Source organism: Myotis myotis, unplaced genomic scaffold (assembly GCF_014108235.1).
Source record: "Myotis myotis isolate mMyoMyo1 unplaced genomic scaffold, mMyoMyo1.p scaffold_m19_p_11, whole genome shotgun sequence".
Taxonomy (NCBI): Eukaryota; Metazoa; Chordata; class Mammalia; order Chiroptera; family Vespertilionidae; genus Myotis; species Myotis myotis.
Genome location: NW_023416315.1, coordinates 20,132,123 through 20,155,214, shown reverse-complemented (window position 1 = coordinate 20,155,214; position 23,092 = coordinate 20,132,123). Strand labels below are relative to the sequence as shown.

The 23,092-nt window shown below is 44.0% G+C and overlaps 1 protein-coding gene across 1 annotated transcript in view; it reads right to left on the bottom strand.

The window, feature by feature from the left end:
• CPVL (carboxypeptidase vitellogenic like) overlaps window positions 1-23,092 on the bottom strand; it is a 103,130-nt gene that overhangs the window by 31,844 nt on the left and 48,194 nt on the right. Inside the window, exons 8-11 of the mRNA XM_036327747.1 lie at window positions 11,873-11,995; window positions 11,144-11,275; window positions 8,225-8,323; window positions 6,576-6,749 (exon numbers count right to left, since the gene is read on the bottom strand). Of these exons, the coding sequence (XP_036183640.1) occupies window positions 6,576-6,749; window positions 8,225-8,323; window positions 11,144-11,275; window positions 11,873-11,995 (528 nt within the window). The remainder of the gene's footprint in view (window positions 1-6,575; window positions 6,750-8,224; window positions 8,324-11,143; window positions 11,276-11,872; window positions 11,996-23,092) is intronic.

The following is a 23,092-nucleotide window of genomic DNA, read 5'->3' as shown; positions in this document are numbered from 1 at the left end:
TTACCTCGCTGCCATGAAAGGAGGCAAGTACCTGGTCGCACAGCCTACTTTTCCTTACTGAATTCAAAAGAGAAGCCCAGCTGATGCCGGCGGCCTCTGGGATTTCATCGGCACAGGAAAACCTGCTATCAGCAGGTGCAAGATCCTCGGCCCGCACTCTCAATGGTGCTATTCACCACAGCCGCCCCGTTAGTCTGCGATTAGCCTTTTTCTCCCCCAAACACAACTTCCCCTTGTTTGGTAAGAAAAGCATCCTTTTCCCCGTTCTTTCCCGAGAATGTCAAATAGGCTCAAAAGGATTGTGCAAGCCGCTGTAACAAACGCAGGGACTGTCAGGAGGCCGAAGAAACAGACGTGAGTATTCAGAGTGGAAGGAGCACAGGGAGACAGGGAAATCTAGACAGAGGAGGTGGGGGGCTCCCGCCCAGAGCTCTCGCTTCAGAAAGCTTGGTTAGAGGTTTGGGCTTTCCCTCAGCCACGTGCTGCTCAGTACAGGAAGCCTGCGCTGTGGTGTTGCCTGTTACCCGTGAGAAGATGGGAGTTTCTCATCAGCAGTGAGTGGATGGTACAGACGGAGCCACACAGGGGTGTAGCTGGAGGACTTCTACAAGCAGGCCAGGCAAGTCAGTGGTGAAAAGCCCCCAGGGGGAGCCTTAGAGGTCGCGACTCTGGCTCCTACAGGCACTGGGAAGGGTGGGAACATGCCTTCCCCTTTGGACTAATAGCCAGGGCCGACCGCCCCTGAACTCAGTCCCCTGTGCTCAGGCGGAAGAAGAGGAAACTGCAGTGGAAAGAGCACTGGACCTGGAGTCACATCTCGTGGCAAATGGACTCAAATGGTGGTGACCATGACCCGAACCAAAATATCGGCTTTGCATTTTGTCTCTATGTCTCCAATATGTGACTCTCACATACAGACCAACAAGTGCCCCGGTGCCAATCCATGCAGTATCATTAGCAAAGCTTTTTGTCTTGTTTTCTTTTGTAAAATAAAAATTGAGGCTGTACTGTTTTCCTCCCACACCCCCAGGAGGGTGGTGGCGGACACTGCTTTGGAGGCCACTCGTTTCCAATGGTGTGGCATCGGTTTGCACTAGTCCTGCTCCATGATGACACGAGGAATAGACTGAGAGGCGACTACCAATGCTGACACCTATCACACGCAAACTACTCCTCACTGTATCCAGAAAGCAATTCCCCCCACCACTCCCGCCATTTCTCTATTTATCTTTTCAAAGTAAAATCAACTGATATAATAGCCTTTGGTTCAGAGCAGTTGGATTTCACAGCAACTGAATTTAAATACAGTCATTCCATGGTATTCCTGGGGCATTGGTTACAGGTCCCCTGTAGGTACCAAAATCTGAGGATGCTCAAATCCCTTCTATATATTTGCATACATCCTCCTGTTCAATTTAAATTGCTCTAGGTTATTTGTAATACCTAATACAAGGTAAGTGCTATGTAAATAGTTGTTATACTATATTGTTTAGGGAATAATGATATGAAAAATAGTCTGTACACGGTCAGTGCAGATGCAATCATCATTGGCCTAAGTACATATAAGCAACAATATAACAATTTTTCTTTGGAATATTATTGACCCATGGTTGATTGAACCTGTGGCCGCAGAGCCTGTGGACATAGTGGGGCAACTATATATGCATTTCTTAACTTAATGATTCTTAGATTCCCTGGAATCTGCATAGCAAATGGTAGTGCCACTTACTATCTTCCTTCTTACACCACCCTCTGCCCTGCCATATTTGGGTGACACCAGAATAAATTCTACTTTTCCTGTTGCCAGAGATCACAAATGTACTTTCTATTGTTTTGAGCATGAGGTCCCTTCAAGCAACAAAATAAAGCCCTTGCGAAATGACTGGCATGCTTACCAAGCAAAGCCATTTAAAACAACTGATCCACATGGCAGAATATAATATCAAAGGGTTTTTTGGTTTTTTTAAAATAAGAGAACATAAAAATACATTCTGGTTCTCCTTTGAACATTTCATCCCAACATAAATTTAAAGGACAGACAAGAAAAATTGTCAAAAGCATGGCAAGTTTGGGTGAAATCAAAGTCTGTTTCATAATATATGGCTATTTTCATTTCCCCATAATCATTGAAATGCTTACAAATGAGCAAAGTTCAAAAGTATGTCTCATAAAATCCCCCCACAAAAAACAAAAAAAGCTAACCCCACTCTTGCAGTTGGATTATAACTAAAGCAGGTAAAATGACCTCACCAAGCACCCTGCAGTATAAGGTACACTATTTTATTTGCCTGTAAAGTGGCACTTGCGGATCTATAGGCTATGATTACATAAAACAAATGTCCCAGGATTAGCTTCCTCTCTTCCGTTATGCTTCACTAGGAGCCACTTCCTCCCCCCAGACATTTTCATGGCATGGCACTGGCATTCCCTTCATGGCCTTCAAAGGCTTTGGAAGAAAGTGATCACATCAGCTTACAGTCAACAAAGCCAAGCGTTTCCCGTCATGGTTTCATGGACACTTGGACTCCAACTGAGCCACTGAGGAACCAGGCCCATGTAAGTGTTAACTTTTTCTTGGTATGCTAGACACTTATCCAATCTCATTTCCTGGCCACTCTTGTTATTGACATTTTGCTATCAGGCGATGTTATGAAGGAAAATGCCACCAGCAATGAGAATGACTGTGAAAATGAGTTCGTTTTAATAGAAATACTTATCTCCCAAACGTCTAAGTCACCTCCTTTAATCAGGAACTGCCCATTTCTAAATGAAGACCTTTTGCTAGCCCCGGACAAGTAAACAAAACTCCAACGACCTGGGTGTTAAGATTTCAGTCTGGTGGGGAAGCTGAGAAAACAGTAAGATCCTGAATTCTGAAGATGCAATTAGTGGAAACTTAATGAGCTGCAGAATGATAAGTGACAGGGAAATGTAACTTTATATTTACAATTTCCTGACTAGATGAACTTTTAAACACAGCAAACTAAGCCCTACCCCAGGGCAATTTAACCTTTCAAAGCACAGGCATTTGGAGGTTAAGAACCGGCACTTGGAGATGGTACCCCTAAAACTGCAGTGGGCTTCCAGACAACATAGCTACGGGGGTAGCCTCAAATCCAAGGCCAGTGCTTTGCTTTGAATCCAAATGGCCTCCATGTATGGAGATGTGGCTCCTATTTGTTAAAATAAAGGTTTCACACCCCCCCACCCTCCCACACTGACACTCATTCTCATGTCTTTGAAACTATAGCCCATATATTTTTAGAAAGGCAAGAACTAAAGAAAGGGAGGCTAAACACATATTCGGACCCTTCAGCAAGAATCTTCACAAGAACAATGTACCTTCTATATCAGAAAGGACTAAGGACCAGGGGACCTCTATAAAGAGCAGGGTTTTCAAAGCCCACAGCTCTGATGGAGTATGAGTTGCATGTCTTAGGTTTTAGAGATGCCCTGCAAGTACTATCATTATTCCCATTTCACAGATGGAGAAGCTGAAGTATCCTACGTGTTTAAGTATCCTCCCCAAAGGAACACAGCCAGTGAAGGGTGGAGCAGCCAGCATTCAAACTCAGAATATCCAACTTGAGAACCCACGCTCCTAACTACCATGTTCTATGACCCCTCTGAATCCTAAAAATCCTGACAATATTGTGACCCAATTGAATCATGAAGAATCCCATTAGCCCAGCAGAGTATTTCTCATTCTAGTTATTTTGGAAATTATTAATATGATATAGCAATTTACCACCCAAACGTCTGAAATTACTGAGTAGAGAGTGAGTCTGAGAGTGAGTAGAGAGTGATCCCCTAGAGACCATTACAAGAAAAGGGTATGTTTCATACAGTCTATCCAGAGGTACCACAGCAGTTCCATTAGTTGCCAGGAGCTGAGGAGGGCCTTCCCCTGTCCACCTGAGATAGTCCGCATTGGCTAAAATGAACCCAGTGCAGGTTCCTAGGAATAGAAACATGTGCACTATTTTCTATGACAAATTAGCACTGAGTCTTACATATCACTTTGAGGGTACTAATGTTTCACGCCAATCTGCGTTGTTCCGATGCCATTGCATATGCATTGAGGTTCACCACCATCACAGGCAAGCCAAAGGTATTCGCTGCCCGACGGCTCCGCCAGCGCAGCAATGCATATGCAGTCTGTCTGAGCAGACGCCACTTTCTTGGTGGGCACTCAGATTGACTGAACACTTTGTCCTCTTTTTTTATGGAAACACGGTTTATCTGCATCACTGATCTGTCCTCTTTTTCTGACAACTCAGCCAGAGTCTTACTGTTTCGAAAATACTCTGCTTGCATTGGAATTCACATGGACAGAGATGTGTATATATCTTTAGTCAATGTGTTCTTGTCAGTCCATTGCACACTCCATGGTGATGAGCTACTTGCAGGTGAGCTGATTATATGGACTCTCCTCATGTGCCTGGGAAAGGAATCATGTTCCAGTTCAGTTTATACAGTGAGAACATGTATCTCCCAAGGGCACAAAAAAAAATGTGATGGGAACTTCCTTATCTGCTCTCCACTCAAAAATACCAGTTTGCATTCCTTAATGTTTATATTGTAGCCCATTATTTAGGTTTTGAAAATGCAAATGCTAAGCTCTTTTGGTTTAATAATTTGTTGGGTCATTGACAAGTTTATAAGAGATAATTAAATTTTTAATTTTTTTATTGATGTTTAGAGAGAGGAAAAGAGAGGGAAAGATAGAAACATTGATGGGAGAGGAACATCGATCAACTGCCTCCTGCATGCCCCCTACTAGCAAGTGCACAGTCCCAGCATGTGCCCCGACTGGGAATCAAACCAGTGAGCTCCTGGTGCTTGGGGGGACGCTCAATCCACTGAGCCACACTAACAGGGCTAGTAGAGATAATTTTGAGATACCACTGATTTATAGAACTGGTTTTTCATTCATTCGTTCTCTTGTCATCTGCTCCAGACTAGTGCTGGACTGGCAGTCTATAATGGCAGTCCAGCTAAGTGCTAAGTGTGGCAAGAGCAGCAGAGATGACATGGTCTGAGACTGAGAGAAGACGACTGTCCTAGAAAGTATTTCATCCATTTCTGCAGAGTTGTAATAGGGTTGCAGACTCTACATGTCATTGACACTAGATTATTTTCGAAAAGGGTTGTGTGTCTAGGAACTCAAACTCTGTGCTAGAGGTAGGACCAGAAAATGGGCCTCTTAGGTCTGGCATATTCCAAAAACCCAATCTAGAAATTGTGCATTTAGCCAGAAACTCCCTGGACAGTACTGAAGGTTGTGCACAGAACAATCCTATGGAACCCTATTCCTGACATAGACATTGTAGAAATGTGTATTTCTCATGGTAGAAAATGGCAGCAAAGAGTTTAGTTCAAATAAAGGCAGTATATTAGGATAATTTTTGACGGATGGGAATAAAGTATCTTGAGAGGTTACCTTTTTTTTCCTAATTGATACAAAGGTGTGCTGGCTACTTGCTACTCTGTGCTTTTTAAAAAATCCCAAACTCTAGAGGCCTGGTGCACAAATTTGTGCATGGGTGGGGTCTGGCCGGCCCACTCCAATCAGGGCCAGTTGGGCTGGGCTGGCTGGGCTGGCTGGGGGGAGGGGATGCTTGAGGTTGGCTCGCTGGCCCCGCTCCCTGGTTGAACTCCCAGTTGAGGGGACAATTTGCATATTAGCCTTTTATTATATAGGATTATTCTTGCTTCTGCCAGGAAATAGAGAGGAAGTGGACTGCCTCATTCATGGTCTCCTCTCTCATGTAAGCACACTTATCCTGCACAGATGCCCCATAGACCATGCCTAGGACAGATGACAGCAGCCCTGGAGGACAGAACTGAGAAGAGAAGGGAGAGGAGATGCACAGGGTGACTCTCCTTAAGGCACTTGCTTTTGGTGTCCACCCTTTTGGTGAGAGTCCTAGAGTCCATGGCTCGTTTCCTGAACCCTCAGGGCTTTCTTTCCATGATTTCACTTCCTTTTGGTAGCTCCAGCAGCAAATCAGGCAAAACATCTCAATCAGATAACATACTAGTAGCAGTAGGCTTTCACACCTCCGAACAGAAACCCTTTCTCATTCATTGTTTCAACCTGACAGCCTAGCAGTGTTTGGCTTAATGTGGCTACTGAAAACAAAATAAAACTGCCTTTTGAGCAACATGAATTAATTCAATTAATAGGCAATATGCATTTTTGGAGTAATCAGTTGATTCCATTTACCCCTGACTTCACTGGGATTAATATTATACAGCAAACAATAAGCAAAAATTGGCTTATCCTTTTAGTTCTGTGATGACTTCTTTTCTCAAGAAATGATGAGAGGTGGCATGTGCCAAGGGGAATTTCACTTTAGGAACTATTGGGGTATGTGATTTAATTAGAAGGAAGAAACCACAAAATTTTTCATTTAAAGAAATCAAACAATGAAGGGGTTATTTATATCTGTAAAACATCATAAAAGTAAAAAAAGAAAATGGTAGGAGTCGAATGACAAATCCAAGAAAGTCCCCTCTGCTCTGGGCAATCCGAAAAGTTCTTAAAACAGTAACTGAAGTAACTTTCTCACCTTATAGTTATTCATGATTGCAGTTAACCATGGCTTAACTGACTTCACTGTATCTTCTCGCAAGTACTTTTCAACTATGGATCCATCATTAAAAGTCCGGTTCCCCACGTGGATGGCTCGTCTCACTTGTGTGAGGGACAAGAATTGCTGATAGTAACTTTGGTCCTCGGGTTCCTGGCAGAACGAGGCATCCAAAAGATATTAGGGAACATGAACAGCCCACATTTGGTCAAAGCTTCAAATTTCTCATAACCTAGAGTATCTTGTTCCTATACCATTAGGAACAAGATAAGTCACGACTATTCACTTGCTTCCACCTGAAAATTTTAACTTGGGGATTTTGAGTTAATTTAAATTTCCCTAACAAATCTTGACAATCAAATGATACTCTTGGAGCCAATACCCAATTTGTAAATGCTGGACTTCCTTTGTGGAATCTGTGACTCCAATGAGCAATCCCATTGGAGGTAAATACAGGGAAATGGAAGAGGTGAGATTATCCGAATTAATTTGCTCCTGCTGGAGGACCTATGGGAAGAAGATCAAAGGAGCACATGGGCCCAGGGTGATGCTAGTGGGTCACAGCTGAGGATTTCTTGCCCATGTTCCCTTTGCTAAAGCCACACGCACCAAATAACCGGCTGACCATAATTTAAGGGGTACACATAGAGTGTAAAAACAGATGATATACTTTGTGAGGCACATAACACTAAAGAAGTTATCCATGAGCCTTAGTTTTAAAACAATACTGTGCACAGGTCTCTGATATTCATTATACTAAAATGAAAAGGACTCCATGTTGTTTTAAAAAGTTACAAAAGGATAAAAAAAACTGTCAGAGTTTGAGATTAACATTTGTGCATCATCAACAGTTTTTGCTAACTGAATTATTACTTTGAAAAAATCAAATTAAAAATTTTATTTCTCTTTTGATACCATATGTTTTTCTTTTGATAAAATCTAAAATCTCAAAGCTGGCAAATCCCATTGATGTTAGCTTTATATTTTATTTACAAAGTAGTTCATGAACAAAGGAATTTCACAAACAGAATGCATTGCTATATACACTAGAGTAGACAAAGAATATACAACCCAAATCTCCACTTTGGCTCACTTTGTCTTATTTGATTAATTCTACCCAGAAGACATCAACTTTGGCCTACTTTAATGAAAGAAACTACTTGAATACTTTGAGAAATACTCCAGAGGGCTCCAAGTGAGGCCCGAATTAAATGCAAGAAACATCTTAAGACAAAGCAAATATTTTCATAAAGGCCTCGGCAGTTTTGGTTATCCAAGCTGTCTTAAGTACAGAGCAAATAATGTGGGCATTTCCAAAAACTCACTGCAGGCTTGGAACTCAGGGGCCTGCTGCCCAGAACTGCAGTCCCCGCCTCTGTCCGTCACCAAAGAACTTCTGTATAACAAGCTCTTTGGGGTCATTGGGGGCGGAGGAGAGGATTGTGTTAATCAGAGATTGTTCTGAATTATCTGGAATGTCACACATTCTCAATGGTCAGATTATAATGTTTACAACATTGAGGGGAGGGAATCTATAGATTAGTAGACCCAAAATTCTTTTTTAAAAAAGTTTGATTTTGCCAAAGGTTTTAAGCAAACACTATCATGGTATTTTTAAATGCCATTACCGTGCACTGTAAAATGTTATAGTAGTTAGAGCATCCTGTAACATTCTGGAAGTAAGAAGGGTCTGTTGTTAAGTCACCATCTAGTAGTTTATCCATCACCTAGATCAGAAGAGAGGGGAGAAAGAAAGAAGAACCACATCAGGGTGGGTAAAAATATACAGGCATTTGTCATTTCTTTTATTGAATGGCTTTTTCACTCGTGCACTGTTTCATTCCACAACCACTTATTGCACATCTCCTCTGGGCTAGACACTGTCCTAGACATTGGGGAAGCAGTGGCCATCAGGACAGATCCAAAGTCCTCCCATATGGAGCTTATATTCCAGAATGGATTTGATTTTGAAAAGAGTCAAAAATCATTTGCTGTCAAACCACTCAGGTGGGTGGTCAAGACCTGTGAGATCCAGCTTCTAATCAAAACTGTTTCCCCAAGAGAACATTGTCATGTGAGAAAGACAACACAGGACCAGTGATGGCCTGTACACATCTTACAGAATCGTCATGATGCCCCAGGATTTTTCTAGAAAGCAGGAAAATTACCACGGGAGAAGTCCTGGGTGGGAATTGGGGAGGGGAGGCAATTCTAGCCCCAGACCTCCCACAATCTGTCATGTGGCTTTGGCAATTGATTGCCCCCTCCGGGCCTCAGCAACCTCATCAGTGACTGTGGTGTGTGCGTGTGTGAGGAGAGATGCTCTCCGACGTCCCCTCCAGCTCTAGTGAACGCGATCATTGTAAAGGAGCAAAGCATCAAACAGGCTTCATTATTTCGGCCTGCGATGCTGACTGAGCTTTTCTCTTGGGTTCCGGGATTTCTTGCAATTTCTATGACCGATGTTGAAACACATTCGACCACTACTTACGGACTTTCCTAAGTATCATTTTATCTATTTCCCTTGAAAAAGCAACAGTCTTTATGCTTAATTCTTCACTCAAGATATTGGGCCATTGGCCAGAGAGACACTGCATTCCTTCCAGGGTTTGGGGTGTTTTCTTTGTTTGTTTCCTGATGAATCTGGGTTGGGAGAGAAGCTACTTAACCTCATGCACCAGCTCCTCATTATCTCTGGATATACAAAATACTTGAACTTTTAAACAGGGTCACTGAATTCCGTAACTGCTAGTTCACTTCACGTACAACAAGCGTCTTTCTGCCTTCTTTATCCCTTTGGGCCTATGAAATATTCTTGCTCTTGACCGTGCTTAATCCCTGTATGCTTCGCCAAAAACACATCAAATGTCTCACTTGCAGATCGGTCTCCCATGAGGTAAACTTTGATAGGAAGTCTAAATTCTAAAGGTTTAGTCCTTTTTGCGCTAGCACAGCTGATAGCCCAAAACCAGCCTTGAAAATTCTGTCATTGTGGCCCTGGCCTGTGTGTCCAGTGGTTAGAGTGCTGGCCCACACACCGCAGGGTCCAGGGTTTGATTCCCAGTCAAGGGCATGTACCTCGGTTGCAGGTTCGATCCCTGGCCTGGGTGGGAGTGCATATGGGAGGCAACCAATGGATCTCTCTCTCTCTCTCGCTCTCTCTCTCTCTCTCTCACACACACACAAATCAATGGAAAAAATATCCTCAGATGAGGATTTTAAAAAAAGAAAAAGAAAATACTGTTGTTATGAGTTGAAGAATGATCCTACATGTCCCCATGACGCTCCCTCTTCCTTCATATTTATTATCGCACAAGAAATTCTGAACCACATTCCGTGGCCATGGCAGGTGTCCTGATACAGAGAAAGGGGAGGTGGCTGGCATCCTGCTAGGGACTTCCTGATACCCTCCGGTTGCACAGCTGGCTGCTATCAGAATTCCTGGCAGGGGCAGGCACTGCCTGGGGGGTTCAGGTAGTGCCCTGGCACCCACGTGCAGACTGGAGTGTAACTTCGTGTTACTCCCCTTCTCCCTAAGTGTGTCTGCCTCCTGCTTTGATCTGAACCAGCTGACCTGCAGCGCCTAGAAGTCTATTAATAGCAGGCCTTGGTCTTAACAACCACCGTGCCCTTAGCTACACATCACAAATAGCTTCCGATAACAAAGATTCAAGTCCTCAGAACTGAACCTGGCCTCATGTACATGATGGCTCCGTCCTAAAGGTGGCAAAACCCCTGAGAAAGGCTGCTTACACTTCATCCCCATCTACACTGGCAAACAACAAAACAAACCCCAACCTCCCATATCCTAACATTTCGTCTAGTCCAGTGGTCGGCAAACTGCGGCCCCTTGAGTGTGGCTCTTCCACAAAATACCACGTGCGGGAGCACACGAACAGTGCGATTGAAACTTCGTGGCCACACTCAAGGGGCCAAAGAGCCGCATGTGGCTTGCGAGCCACAGTTTGCCGACCACTCGTCTAGTCTAACATTTTAAATAACAACAACAAGGGTGAAGAATATAACCCTATTATTTGATTCTCAATTTCAATATTAGGGGAGCAATGTGCCAATGTTGACAAATACCAAAGGCTCTTGGTAAAAGTCTCCAATCACTATACTTTATCATCTTTGTCCCTGGCACATAGGAACACATGACATTTGTTACACATGCTGGTCACTTCTTGGGCTGAAACCCTGTGTGTGGCTATCAGGGGGGTTAGAGGGTTCAGAACCGATGGTCTACGTTCCAGGCTGCCTGCCTCCATTCCTCACCCAGGGTGTGCCTTCAGGGCCTACGTAGTGTTTAAAGAAATCAAGACAGTCAATGAAAGACAGGATCTCAGGTTGAACATGGAGCCACAGGAAATTCAAAGAAACCCACACCATCCGCTTCTTCATCAGGAGCCCACTGTCTCCCTCCTGAGCTTGGACGGCATAACAGATACACCTTCTCTAACAACAACAAACAGCCTGAGCACTGTGGTGCTTCCGGCACCCCCTCAGATGGTTCTCATTGCTCCGGCCACGTGGGCCCCAGGACTCACTTCAAAGGCTTGAAACCACTTCTCCTCCTTGATGTATTTCACGCACGTCTCGCTCAGCTTCTGGAAGTACTTTCTCTGCCTCTCATCCAACAAGCCAATTTGGTACAGGAATGATGCATAGCCCCCTATGATCTGAGGAGAAAAGAGACAAACACAAGAGCCACAGGGCGTGGAAGAAGTTAGGGAAGCCCATGTGCTTGGTGAAATAGCCCTTTGTAATTTGTCCACCTTGGGCTAGAATTAGCCAAGCAAGACAATCACACACACACACACACACACACACACACACCCCCCACATACCACACATCACACCACATACCAACATCACACAGTACAAATACAAACACATACCACACATCAAACATATACAAACATACAACACATGCCACACACATACACATACGGTACAAACACACAAACATGCCCACACAATACACAAATACATAACACAACTTTACAAACACACACAACACACAAACATATACAACACACATGTAACACACATGCACACACACCACACACACACACACACACACACACACATACACACACACCCCTACACCTTAAAGCATTTGGGGAAATTTAGAGGATTGAAATTATTAGACATCAACTGCACAACTGTATTTCTCTTTATCAGGTTTGATTTCTAAGGTAAGAGGAGCCTCCATCGAATTAAAGGGAGTTTATTCTCCTCAAGGAACAAAACGGAAAGGAAAAGCAGACACCTACTGATTCAGGATCGAAATATGCATCTCCAATAGCGATTCCTTTCAGGTTGATCTTCACCGACAGGATGGGGTTGAGCATGTGGATATAGTGTGCGATGGCCGGCACGTACTTGCCTGCATAAGACTGAGAACGGTAGATGTTAAAATGAACCATCAGAAATGTATGCGGATAAAATTACGTGTTTAAGCTCATTCAATAACAATCACAGCAGTATCTCCACCTGAGACACACCAAGAATTTCTTAGCCTCACATTGCAAATTCCACAATAGCTGAGAGCACTGTCTCTTGCTCCTTTTGTCATCCCAAGTTGCACCCAGTACACGCAAGCCACAGATTAGGAGCACACAAAGATAACGCATGGACATGGAATAAGTGAGCATTTTCATTTTCTTCCAAAACAGTACAGAAAAATGAACCAGTGAACACAATTCTGGTCCATAGGACTTTTCTTACAAGAAAGTTCCATTAAAAAGTTTATTTTAAAAAAAAATCTCAAGGCCAGAATTAAGATCTCAACATCCGTATAATGACACAAGTTTTGACATCAGCATGTGCTAAAGGAAGAGGAAAAGGGAAATACTACTTATTGGCCACTAAAATTGTCACTTGAACGCTCCTCTGTAGCCAACCTTTTCCAGTATAAGGTTCTTTTTCAGTTTCAAAATATTTTTTGGACACAAACATAATAATAGTGCTGCTTTTAAGAGTATGCTGAAAAGGCTACTATGAGTTCAGTAATAGTTTAAAACCAACTTGGATTTTTTTCCAAACGTTGCCTTCTTGACATTTCCACTTGCATGTATAATACTAAACTTCATCTGTTCAGAATGCAGCTCCTTCCCAAGCCCTCCTTGCAGCCTCCCTTTCCATTCACATGAACTCTGACCTTCTCACTGCTTAGACCAAAAAGTGATGCCGTTCTTCAGCTCTCTGATGCCCCATGGAAGTCTATCATTGACATGTCTTCTCACACCCCTGCTTCACCGCTTTGTTCCAGGTAGACCATCTCTCACCTGGACTGTTGCAGTAGCCTCCTACCTGGCCCCTGCTCTCACCCTTCCCCTTGTCCAGGCTACTGTCAGGACAGTGGTCTGGATAAAGCAGATCATGTCACGCTTCTGCTCAAACCCAAGGACTTCCCACTTCCCTCAGAGGAAGAGCAAAGGGTTTTTCCTGAGACATAAGGGCTGACATGGTCTGGTCAGTTCACTAACATTATCCCTTCCACCCTCATTCCTCTCCAGCCCGTGTGGGACCACAATCATCACTGTGATCCTCACTGCTTCTCCCTCGTGGCCTTTGCAGTAGCAGTTCCTGCCACCAGGAATGGTCTTCCAGATATATCCACATGCTTAATTCCCTTACTTCCTTCAGTGAGGCCTTCTAAGGGATGCCTTCCCTGGCCACCCTATCTAAAATTGTCATACCTCCTTTTCGCCTGGCTAGTGTGGCTCAGTGGTTGAGCATCAAGCTATGAACCAGGTCATGGTTTGATTCTGGCTCATGGCACATGCTGGGGCTGGGGGCTCGATCCCAGTAGGGGGCATGCAGAAGACAGCTGATGGATGATTCTCTCTCATCATTGATGTTTCTCTCTCTCATTCTCCCTTCCTCTCTGAAATCAATATATCTGTGCGTGCGTGTGTATATATATATATATATATATATATATATATATATATATATTGTCACACCTTTTTTTTTCCCTTTTCGAGTCCCCTTCTCTCCTTTTTGATCTTATTCCTTATCACTCGCTAACACTCTTTTACTTATTTATCTTGAATTGTTATTCCCCCACCCAGACTAAATAAAAGATCAGTGAATACAGGGATATCAGTCTGCTTGTTTCTCAGTGTATCCCCTGGGCCTGCTGCTGTTTATTTGTTAGTGCTCAATAAACAGTTGTTGAAAGAATCTTGAATTAACCTAATGCATTTGAAGAACAGCAATGCATATATGTTCACAGTAGACTAGAGGTATTATGTGGGTACATCTGAGTCTGCAGACCCTTCACAGCATTTCCAAGGCTCCCCGAGGGCCGGTAGTTCAAAGACTGGGCGCTCTCATTTCAGACCATAATCATATGCTGGACATAGCACTGTTCCCATTGCAAAATGTGGACACTGAGGCTCAGAGGGGTTGACTGCTGTCCCATTATAAAACCCGGCAATAAAACACCTCTCCTCCTGAGAGGGAAGGGTATGTATTTTAACTTGTAAACAGGTAGTGATGACAAACGTAGGCTAAAGCAGGAAGAATTTTAGGGCACCTCCCCCCTTGTGACCATCATGAGTATCTGGGATACATCCAGGCAGGAAATTAAGAACAAACACCCACTCCATTTCTGAGCATCTATTAAAAACTAGGCTTTTCCACTTACTTTAATTTAAGCCAAATAAGGTTAACCTTATCTTCCTATATTTTAGAATGATGGAAACAAGGGCCTGTGCATTGCCGTCACATGCCTGGCTGGAATTCTATCCAGGCTTGGCTGCCTCCACGCCCCCCCCCCCCCCCCCCATTTCTCACATCAAATCATCTTTCAGGCCACGGACCTGGAATAGATTATGGGTCTCTGGTCCCCCAAGTGGGGGCTCAACCTTGGGTTTATCCACGACATGCCTGCTAAGCTGGCCACTGCTGGAAAACGAGAAGTGAGGTGGGTAGTTCTGTAACAACGTCCAAAACGGATTCCTCAATGTTCAGTCACATTTGCTAACCTAACCATGATGGTGTCTACCTCGTTTTTCCTTCCTAATGACTATCCCACACTTCCCTGCCCGTGTCAGTGTGACAAATCCTTCACTGCCGTCCCCATTAATCATCCCACTGGCGGAGTGACTCCGGCTGTCACACAGAAGACAATTACAGGATCATTTTATGGAAAACAGACTGGAACAGTATAGTGAAATTGCAATTATTTTGGCTCTCCTGTTGACACGTTTCTTCTTTTTATTTATTTTTTTACAAGATAAGACTTGTTTATTCTTCCTCAAATATTTATTTCTCAATTTAACGATTCTCTGATCACCATGAGCCCACAAAAAGGCAACCAGACCGTAAATCCTGTTTTATTTTGCCCAGTGTTCCCTTTCCTGGATATATATATGTTTTAAATAGAACAGAACCCCTTATTTGGGAGGGAAAATTTAGGTATAGCTGTCTGCTGGATCAGAGGCAGGCTAAATAGCCCCTCAGGACTTGTACTTGGGATCCTGTGATTTTATGAACTCTTGCTTCTTTTGTTCTGAGTTCTGCCCATTACAAGGACAAAGGCAACAAACCAGCACAGCGACTGGCCCTGCGGTTTCTCTGATCTCTCGCTGGCGTTCACCAATGTGGGCAGCAGCTGGCCACGGGGGCTCCTAAAGTCTGTGAATTCACACTAACCTTCCACCAATGGGTTAGACCCTGGCCTCATAAAGGCTCAGAACAGCATCAAAGCGATTATAAAAGGAAAGCAGAAAGGCGAGACCAGAAAGTATCTGGGCACATATTAGTTTAGAATTCAGCAGTGACCTTCAGATGGGTAACTCAGCCACAGAAACATATGTACTTGACACAATAATTCAAAGGAGGCTGGCCATCAACACATCAGGATCTTCGTCTGCCCTTCGTATTCCTTTCTGATATTGAAAGATGTCTCAAGGTGTGATTCCCAGCACAGTTCTTGGGGAGCTCATAGAGCTCATCTCTGACAAGGACCAGAGGTACCGGGGTGTGTCTGCATCTGCTGGTATTGGCTGGAACTTAAAGCAGCAGTGAGCCCCCAGTCTCCCTTGTTACATCAGCAGGATCTCAGCATTCAGCTCTGTCTTTTATGTCCCCCAGGAGAGAACAAGGTCTCCACAGCACCGGGGAGCAGTGCTTTTGAATCTTGGTCTGCGATCTTTCTGAGTTCTTAAATGATGTTTGGAACAGCCTAATGGAAATCACATTAAGAGCACATTGTACTTGTAAAAATAGTCTGGGGAGAATGTAATGCTTGGTTAATTATCCAGATGTGTAAAAGCACAATGAAATTGGGCTTTAAAAAAAACTTGTAACTGTGTATTCCGTCTGAATCTCTCCCTTCTTACATGTTTCAACAATATTCGTAGCAGACTTACACCATCCCTGCACCCGGTGACTTTTAAAGGAGGAAAAAATATTTCATATCTAAAATCAAGCTTTAATCAGCTCCTCCTGAAGGAAAAAAAAATCGTGTCAGAGAATAATACTATAATGGAAACAATGTCCTCTTACAGAAATTTCACATGTGTTAGCAGTTACTATTGTTTAAGCTTCTCTCAGTGGTCTACATTTCTTACTCAAGTTCAGTTGTTAAAAAAAAAAAATGCAGTTAATACGTTTTCATTCTCTGCCTTGCTTCTAAGTATGCATTTTATGGTGAAGCATGCAACTTTATGGGTGATAATGAGCAATGGCCTTTGAAATGAGACACACTGCAACCCGGACACACACAGTGTCGCTGTCCACAGCCCCTACTTCCTACCCTCTGCTTGGCCAGTGGAAAAGGGGGAGTTGTCAACCTCAGCCCTGGTATGTTGAGGAAGGTCAGGGTCATTCTATACCCTTCTGCCTATTCCACACCCATACCCCCACACCCCCAGGCACTCCAGCTGAAATGAAAGTCTCTTTGAAGAAGTCCCTTGGGGTTGATAAGAACTTCTCCATTCCCCAGGAGGAGACAAGGTGGGCTGCCCTTCTGGAGAGAGTCACACCAGTGCCGTGTCCTCTAGCTGTCCCCAAACACAGACTATGGTGGAGCCACACCCACTCATGGGGACAATCAGAGGGAATAAGGGAATATGCCTTGAAGAGAATTGTATACACAGATTGCAAACCACAAAACCTAATGGAGTAACACAGGAAGCAGCAGCCAAGAGGACAGGATTAAGCAAGGGCGACCTTGACTTCATCCAGCCTTGGGGTAGAATCTAATTTCACGGGGCCATTATTTTCTCTGAGGAGAGAAGAGGTGGGGCCTTAAAAGGGCCACTTCAGAAAATTAATGAATGGGGAAAGCTGAAACTTCAGTATTGTGGTAATCTCTACAACTTCCTAGACATTTCTAGACCATGCGTCATCCAATTTCATGACCGCACTGCTGCAATTAAAAGAAAAAACATGGCTTCTAACAAGGATATGACTTTATCTAAACATCTATTGCTCTGGAACATGAGCTTGAAAAGAAGCTCAGAATCTATAGGAGTAGGCATAAGGCAAACATTTTGATCTGTATCCAACTTTTAGCTACATAAATTTATGCAAAAAGATGTGCTGCCTTCCAAATGATATATTCTTGCTTCATACTAGAGGCCTGATGCACGAAATTCATGCAAGAGTAGGCCTTTCTTTCCCTGGCTGCCGGCACAGGCTTCCCTCTGGCACCCAGGACCCTGGCTGGCTTCCCTCCAACAACCGGCAGGCATTCGCAGCCCCGGCTTCAGCAGGAAGGACATCCGATCCAATGAGCATATTATGCTTTTATTATTATAGACTGAGAGGATGCTTCTTTTCATTCTGTTTTCTTTTTAAATTGATTTCACAGAGGAAGGGAGAGGGAGAGAGAGAAATATCAATGATGAGAGAGAATCTTTGATTGGCTGCCTCCTACATGCCCCCTCCTGGGGATCTAGCCCACAACCCCAGGCATGTGCCCTGACCAGGGAACTGAACAGTGACCTCCTGGTTCATAGGTCAAGGCTCAACTACTGAGCCACACTGGCTGGGCAAGAGGATGCTTCTTAAAAAAAAAAATCCCATCAATGACAACAAGCATAGGTGAAAAAGATTCACCTGCCCTCCCCTTCCCCTGCAAGTGATCTTGTGTCGGTTTTGCAGAAACCCAGCTTGCAGCCAGGTGACTCAACCAGATGAATAAATCCTTATGTTTAAAGAGACCACAGATAATTTGACTTTTAAACAATATGAACATCAGGCCATGGTCAACAAATTGAGGCCTTTGTTTGCTAACCACAGATAAAATCAGAAGGTTGAAGCTGCATAATATATAAACTTAGCATTTCCTGTCTCCACCATCGAATCAAGCACTATCTGTGTGGCAGCACGGTGGGCAACCTCAAACAAAGCTTATAATGACTTCCGATTTACTCACCTTCTTTTCTATGGAACTAAGGAATCAGTAAACATGCATTGATTCCACTCAGATATGCTGCTATCCAAAAGCCTCAGGCCTAATTTGCAAACAGTTCCATATGTCCCTGTTCAGTTTTTCAGGTTGCAGTTTAAAGTTTAAATTTTCTAATATTAAATGCATTAAATAGCCACCAATCCATTCCCAATTCTAAAAGAAAATATTGGCAAGTCAAATGAACATAACTGAAAAGAGACATTTGTCATGAGCCTCAGAGTTAAAGCAGCTTGAATGTTATCTAATAAAATTTAGCAAGTTCCAAGCTTTTGGAAATAATTGCATTCTGAGGACGTCAAGCCTTTACATCACTTGAAACTTCCATTTACTCCATAAAACTTCGTGATCAAAGCCAAGTCTTTATGATTAAAACTAAGTCTTGGCCAGAAAGACAGACATATCCAAGAAGCTATGTCTCTTCCATTTGTGTTAGGTTGAAAGATTCGGCACAAAATATGGAAAGGATGTTTGACTCCCTTCTACAGAAAGTGGGTCTGTTTTATGGGAAGAGGCAGGTCCCAAAGACAGTGCAGTTTCAGAGAGAGAGCACCCAGGCTCCAGATTGCATCTCCACAAGCAGGGTAACAATCTTTAGCCAGCTCTGGAGTCTGGCTGGGAGACCTTAGTAAGGCCTAACCTCTCTGAGCCTTAGTCATCTCATCTGTAAAATGAGAATGACAATAACAGTGTAAGCTTCATAAGGTAGCTGTGAGGATGAAGCAAGGTAATCCATGAAACAGTGCTTAGCATTGTGCCTGTCATATGATCCACTCTCAATAAATATCCTCAAATAATCCTACAAATAAAACAAGTGAACCCTTGAAGGCCCCCTTCTAGCTACCATATTCGATGATCACAGCCTGAGGTGATGGGAGAATGGTGTAGGTGTAATGGTGTATTTTACATAGAATGAGGACAGGTCCACTGCTAGAATAGTTCTCCCATCCCACACACGTTAGATGTCACCCCACAACTGTATGTCCCTGCTTGAAATTCCCCATTACAAATATCTTTTTATGGCCTAGGCTCTGTACTCTAGTCCAGCGGTCACCAACCGGTGGTCTGAGGACCCCTGGTGGTCCATGAGGTCCGAAAGGTTGGCGACCACTGCTCTAGTCAAATACAAGCCTATTGGGAATAAGTTTAATTTTTCAGATCCTCTCTAATGGATAGTGAGCTGATAACAAGTCAGAATAGAGGTGATGACGGAGATGAAGGAAGTGTTGGAAAACAGAATCTGAGCACAATATAGCCAAGGAAAGGAAGGCTGAGAGTGAGTGGGGGCACGGGATAGCCCTGGGAAGTAAGGATGTAGGAAGGAGGGCCCCCAGGCCTGGGAAGTACAGGGAGAGAAGGGCCATGAAAGGGTGATGAAAGGAAGCTGGAGAGAAATACCACCGATATTTTCATTTCATCTAGTAACAGCCTTGGGAGAAGCCACTCTCTAACATTCATTAAGTAATGTGCTCAGGCCCGGACGGTGTGGCTCAGTGGTTGAGCATCGACCTATGAACCAGGAGGTCACGGTTCAATTCCTGTCAGGGCACATGCCCGGGTTGCAGACTTGATCCCCAGTAGGAGTATGCAGGATGCCACGCCAATCAATGTTTCTCTCTCATCATTGATGTTGCCATCTCTCTCTGAAATCAATAAAAATATATTTAAAAAAGTAATGTGCTCAGTATTATATGAAACAAATTAAACAAACATGGCTCGGGCCTACAGGGAGCCTACCCCTCCTGCTACTCCCAACCCAGTGAACCATGATGCTTTCAATCAAGGTTGTCAGACTCCCTGATGCCAGCAGGACTTCGCTCATGCAAATGAAGATAAAGTATCCTATTAAGCTCACTAATTTTTAAATAGCTTCCAAGTTTTGCCTTTATTGGGCCCTGAAATTAGCCATGGTTGCAAAACGGCTTCTAAGGAGCGGAGGCCCCTTCCGCTGATCGGAAGAGCAGCCAGAGTTTCCACCAGGCGCCCTGTGCCTTTGAAAGAGCTCCCATCCATCCACTCACTGCCGCTGCCATCGTAAGTGCTGGATCTTTCACGGGGTCGACAGAAAGCCACATGCTCCGAGGACAATGGAGGGCCGATTTGGTTTAAGGTCTCGCTGGGCCCGTGTTCCCTGGAGAGGAGGCTAAGTGGGCCTGCACCTCAAGAACAAGAGGCACCTCTCCAATAGTCGCTGGCTCAGAAAGAATAACACTTAGAAAGCAAGTTAATGATGTGAATTAAACGCAGCTTGTTTCTCCTCTTTGAAGTCCTTTTTTGTTCATGCCTGGAGGAGGGTGATTTACAGACACATTTTTCTCTCTTTAGAGCAAATTAATTCCAGTTGGTGTTCCGGGCAGAAATGGAGAGAAAGCAGTCCTTCCTCATCGCGCTGACTGTGGGCCGCACTGAGCCTCCTGGTCTCGCCATGGTCCACGCGCAGCGACAAGGAGCCTGGGGTTGCTTCCGACGCATCTGCTTTCCGAAATGTCTAGTATCCGCTTCTAAGCTGCACTGTCATCCCTTGATGAAGCAACCACTTCTTTTAAAGATGGTGTCAAGATGACAGGGGAGACAACACCACATCCCCAACCAGGTGAGCAGAGCTTTCTAAACGCCCAGCTCCTGTCCACGCGCATTAAGCCATGTGCTTTGAAGCCTTAATATATTATGGCTTCAAATATATATATTAATGCAGCTTTTCAACATGAGAAGTAATAATAGTCATCATGTGTTGGGCACTCACCACAGCCAGTCACTCTGCTAAATATTTGAGGAGGATTATCTAATTAAACGTTTAAAACAACCCTATGCAGTAGGTACTATTATTGCTTCCAGACTTCCTTGCACCAAAGTTGGGGCACAAAACAGCTGCTCCAGACCCTTGGAGCGTCAGGCTACCCTCATCCACAGCACACGTAGGTCAAGGACATTTAGGTCCAGGATATTTGCACCGAGAAGCAGAAAACCCTCTCTAAGTTTACCTATTTATTTTTCAAGGACGATTCTACAAATTGAGTGGCATTAATTGTTCAATCTGCCTAAGTCTGTGAGGAAATTAAGAGTTCAGAAGGAAAAAGAATTTCCTCTTCTTGAAATTTCTTCTTCTTCTTCTTCTTCTTCTTCTTCTTCTTCTTCTTCTTCTTCTTCTTCTTCTTCTTCTTCTTCTTCTTCTTTTTGGTGGTGGAGACAGGAAGGGTGGGTGGTATTATATTAAAACTGCAATGGCCCACAGATGCTTTAAGAGTACATGTGGTAACTACAGTTGGATTTCTGGTAAAGCGAACTACCCCTGGAGGTGATCTAGTTTACAAAACCACCCCTCTGATGGGAAGATGAGAAGCAGAAGGCTGCAGACAGTAAAGAACATGTTTGGAATCATCCAGAGAGAGGCAAGGCCAGCAAGGACTCCAGGGGCTCCTGCTTATTTACCGAGTGCCTTCCACTTCTCCATCCTGCCTTGAAACAGAAGACCAGATGGAGCAAACCAGACTGCAGAAACATAGCTTTCTAGTGACAATAAACCATCCAGGCTTTATTTAGCGGTCTTCCTTCTAGGAGACATGCCCCCAGATTTGACGTGTCCCGTGGAGCCCTTATGAAGATGCTGCCTGGCACTGCCTCTCTAGCCCAGATGCTGCCTGCCCTGGCTCACATCTCCCTTCATCACTTGGAAGGCCCAGGCTTCCTTAAACGTATCCGTCCTGGCAGCAAAGCGCGTAAAAATAAAATGGCCCTTTCCTACGCACATCGGAAATTACATGCGTGGGAACCACCAGGCAGACATGAAATAGGCAAATTTTCCATCCGGAATTTGGCAGCTTTGCTGAAAAGTTCAACCTCATAGTTAACAACATCCTCACATCATTTGCAAGACAAGGGATTACACGCTAGGCCTATGGCTCTTCTGTGGGCGGGGGAGACTGGGCATTCTCCAAGTTTGCTACCAAGAATGATGGGAGGGTCTCTTCCTGCCCTTTTCCCCAACCTGCCTTTGAAGTAGGTTAAAAGGCAAGGAATAGCAGGGAATTATTGGTAGAGATCTCAAATAATCCCAACGGGGTAATTAGCTTTTTAGCTTTAAAAAATAAGCAGTCAGAATGTCCTTTCCGAACGCCTTAGAGGAACGCAGGCTGAAGAGGAGGGAGCTCCCAGTTCCATTAACTAGCGATTCCTTTGGAAAACAAAGACTATTTTTCACGTTGAGTCCCTTGGAGTGGACATCTGTGGTTTGTGCTGGCCCAGAATCCTTCCAGCCCTTCCTCAGGTATCATCACTTGGATCGTCCTGTGGAGACCACTCATCTCCCAGGCCCTGCAGTTCAGAAGGTGAGGGCCCCACTATGATCCCTCCCAGGGCTTTGGAGTGGGCCTCAGGTACCACTCTGGCCAGTTTGAAATTCTATCCTCTAATACCAGTTATTAGTTTTAGAATGGGCATGGGATCCAAATGGCTCATATGAGATTCAGGAATATGGGTGGAATTACTGGGAAAGAGAAGTTGAGCTGGTAGGCTATACCAGAGTGCTGGAAGGGGTGGAGGGGCAAGGGCACGGGTGGAAAGAACTTACCCGAGAATAAAACCAGTGAAGTGCAAAGCCAAGTGAATAGATTGAGAGAGAATGAAAGACAAGATCCCGATGACTATGTTTGAGCACCCATCTCCAGCCATTCCTGATGTCAATCAACCCAGTCTGCCTTAAGCCACCTTGAATAGGGTTTCTGTCACTTGCAAGCAAAAGGGCCTTGAGTAATGTACCCCTATTCATCTTCCAAAATCCAGTTTAACTTTTGGCTCCTCTGCCTGGCCTTTTCTGATGATCCCATATTGAGAGGTAGCTATTTGCACTCTCCCGTGCTACTTGTCCTTATGGCTGCTTCTCTGATTGCACTTTTCATTCTGTATTGTGCTTAAATTGTTACTTTCAGATAAAGAATGGAGTCAATGTCGTAGTAATCACTAAATTTCCAACACTTATCCAATACCTCTGATATAGTAGATACTCAATATATGTGTGTTGTATTGCATTTGATTCTAACTACTCTTTCACTGCACCCTGCAATGATTT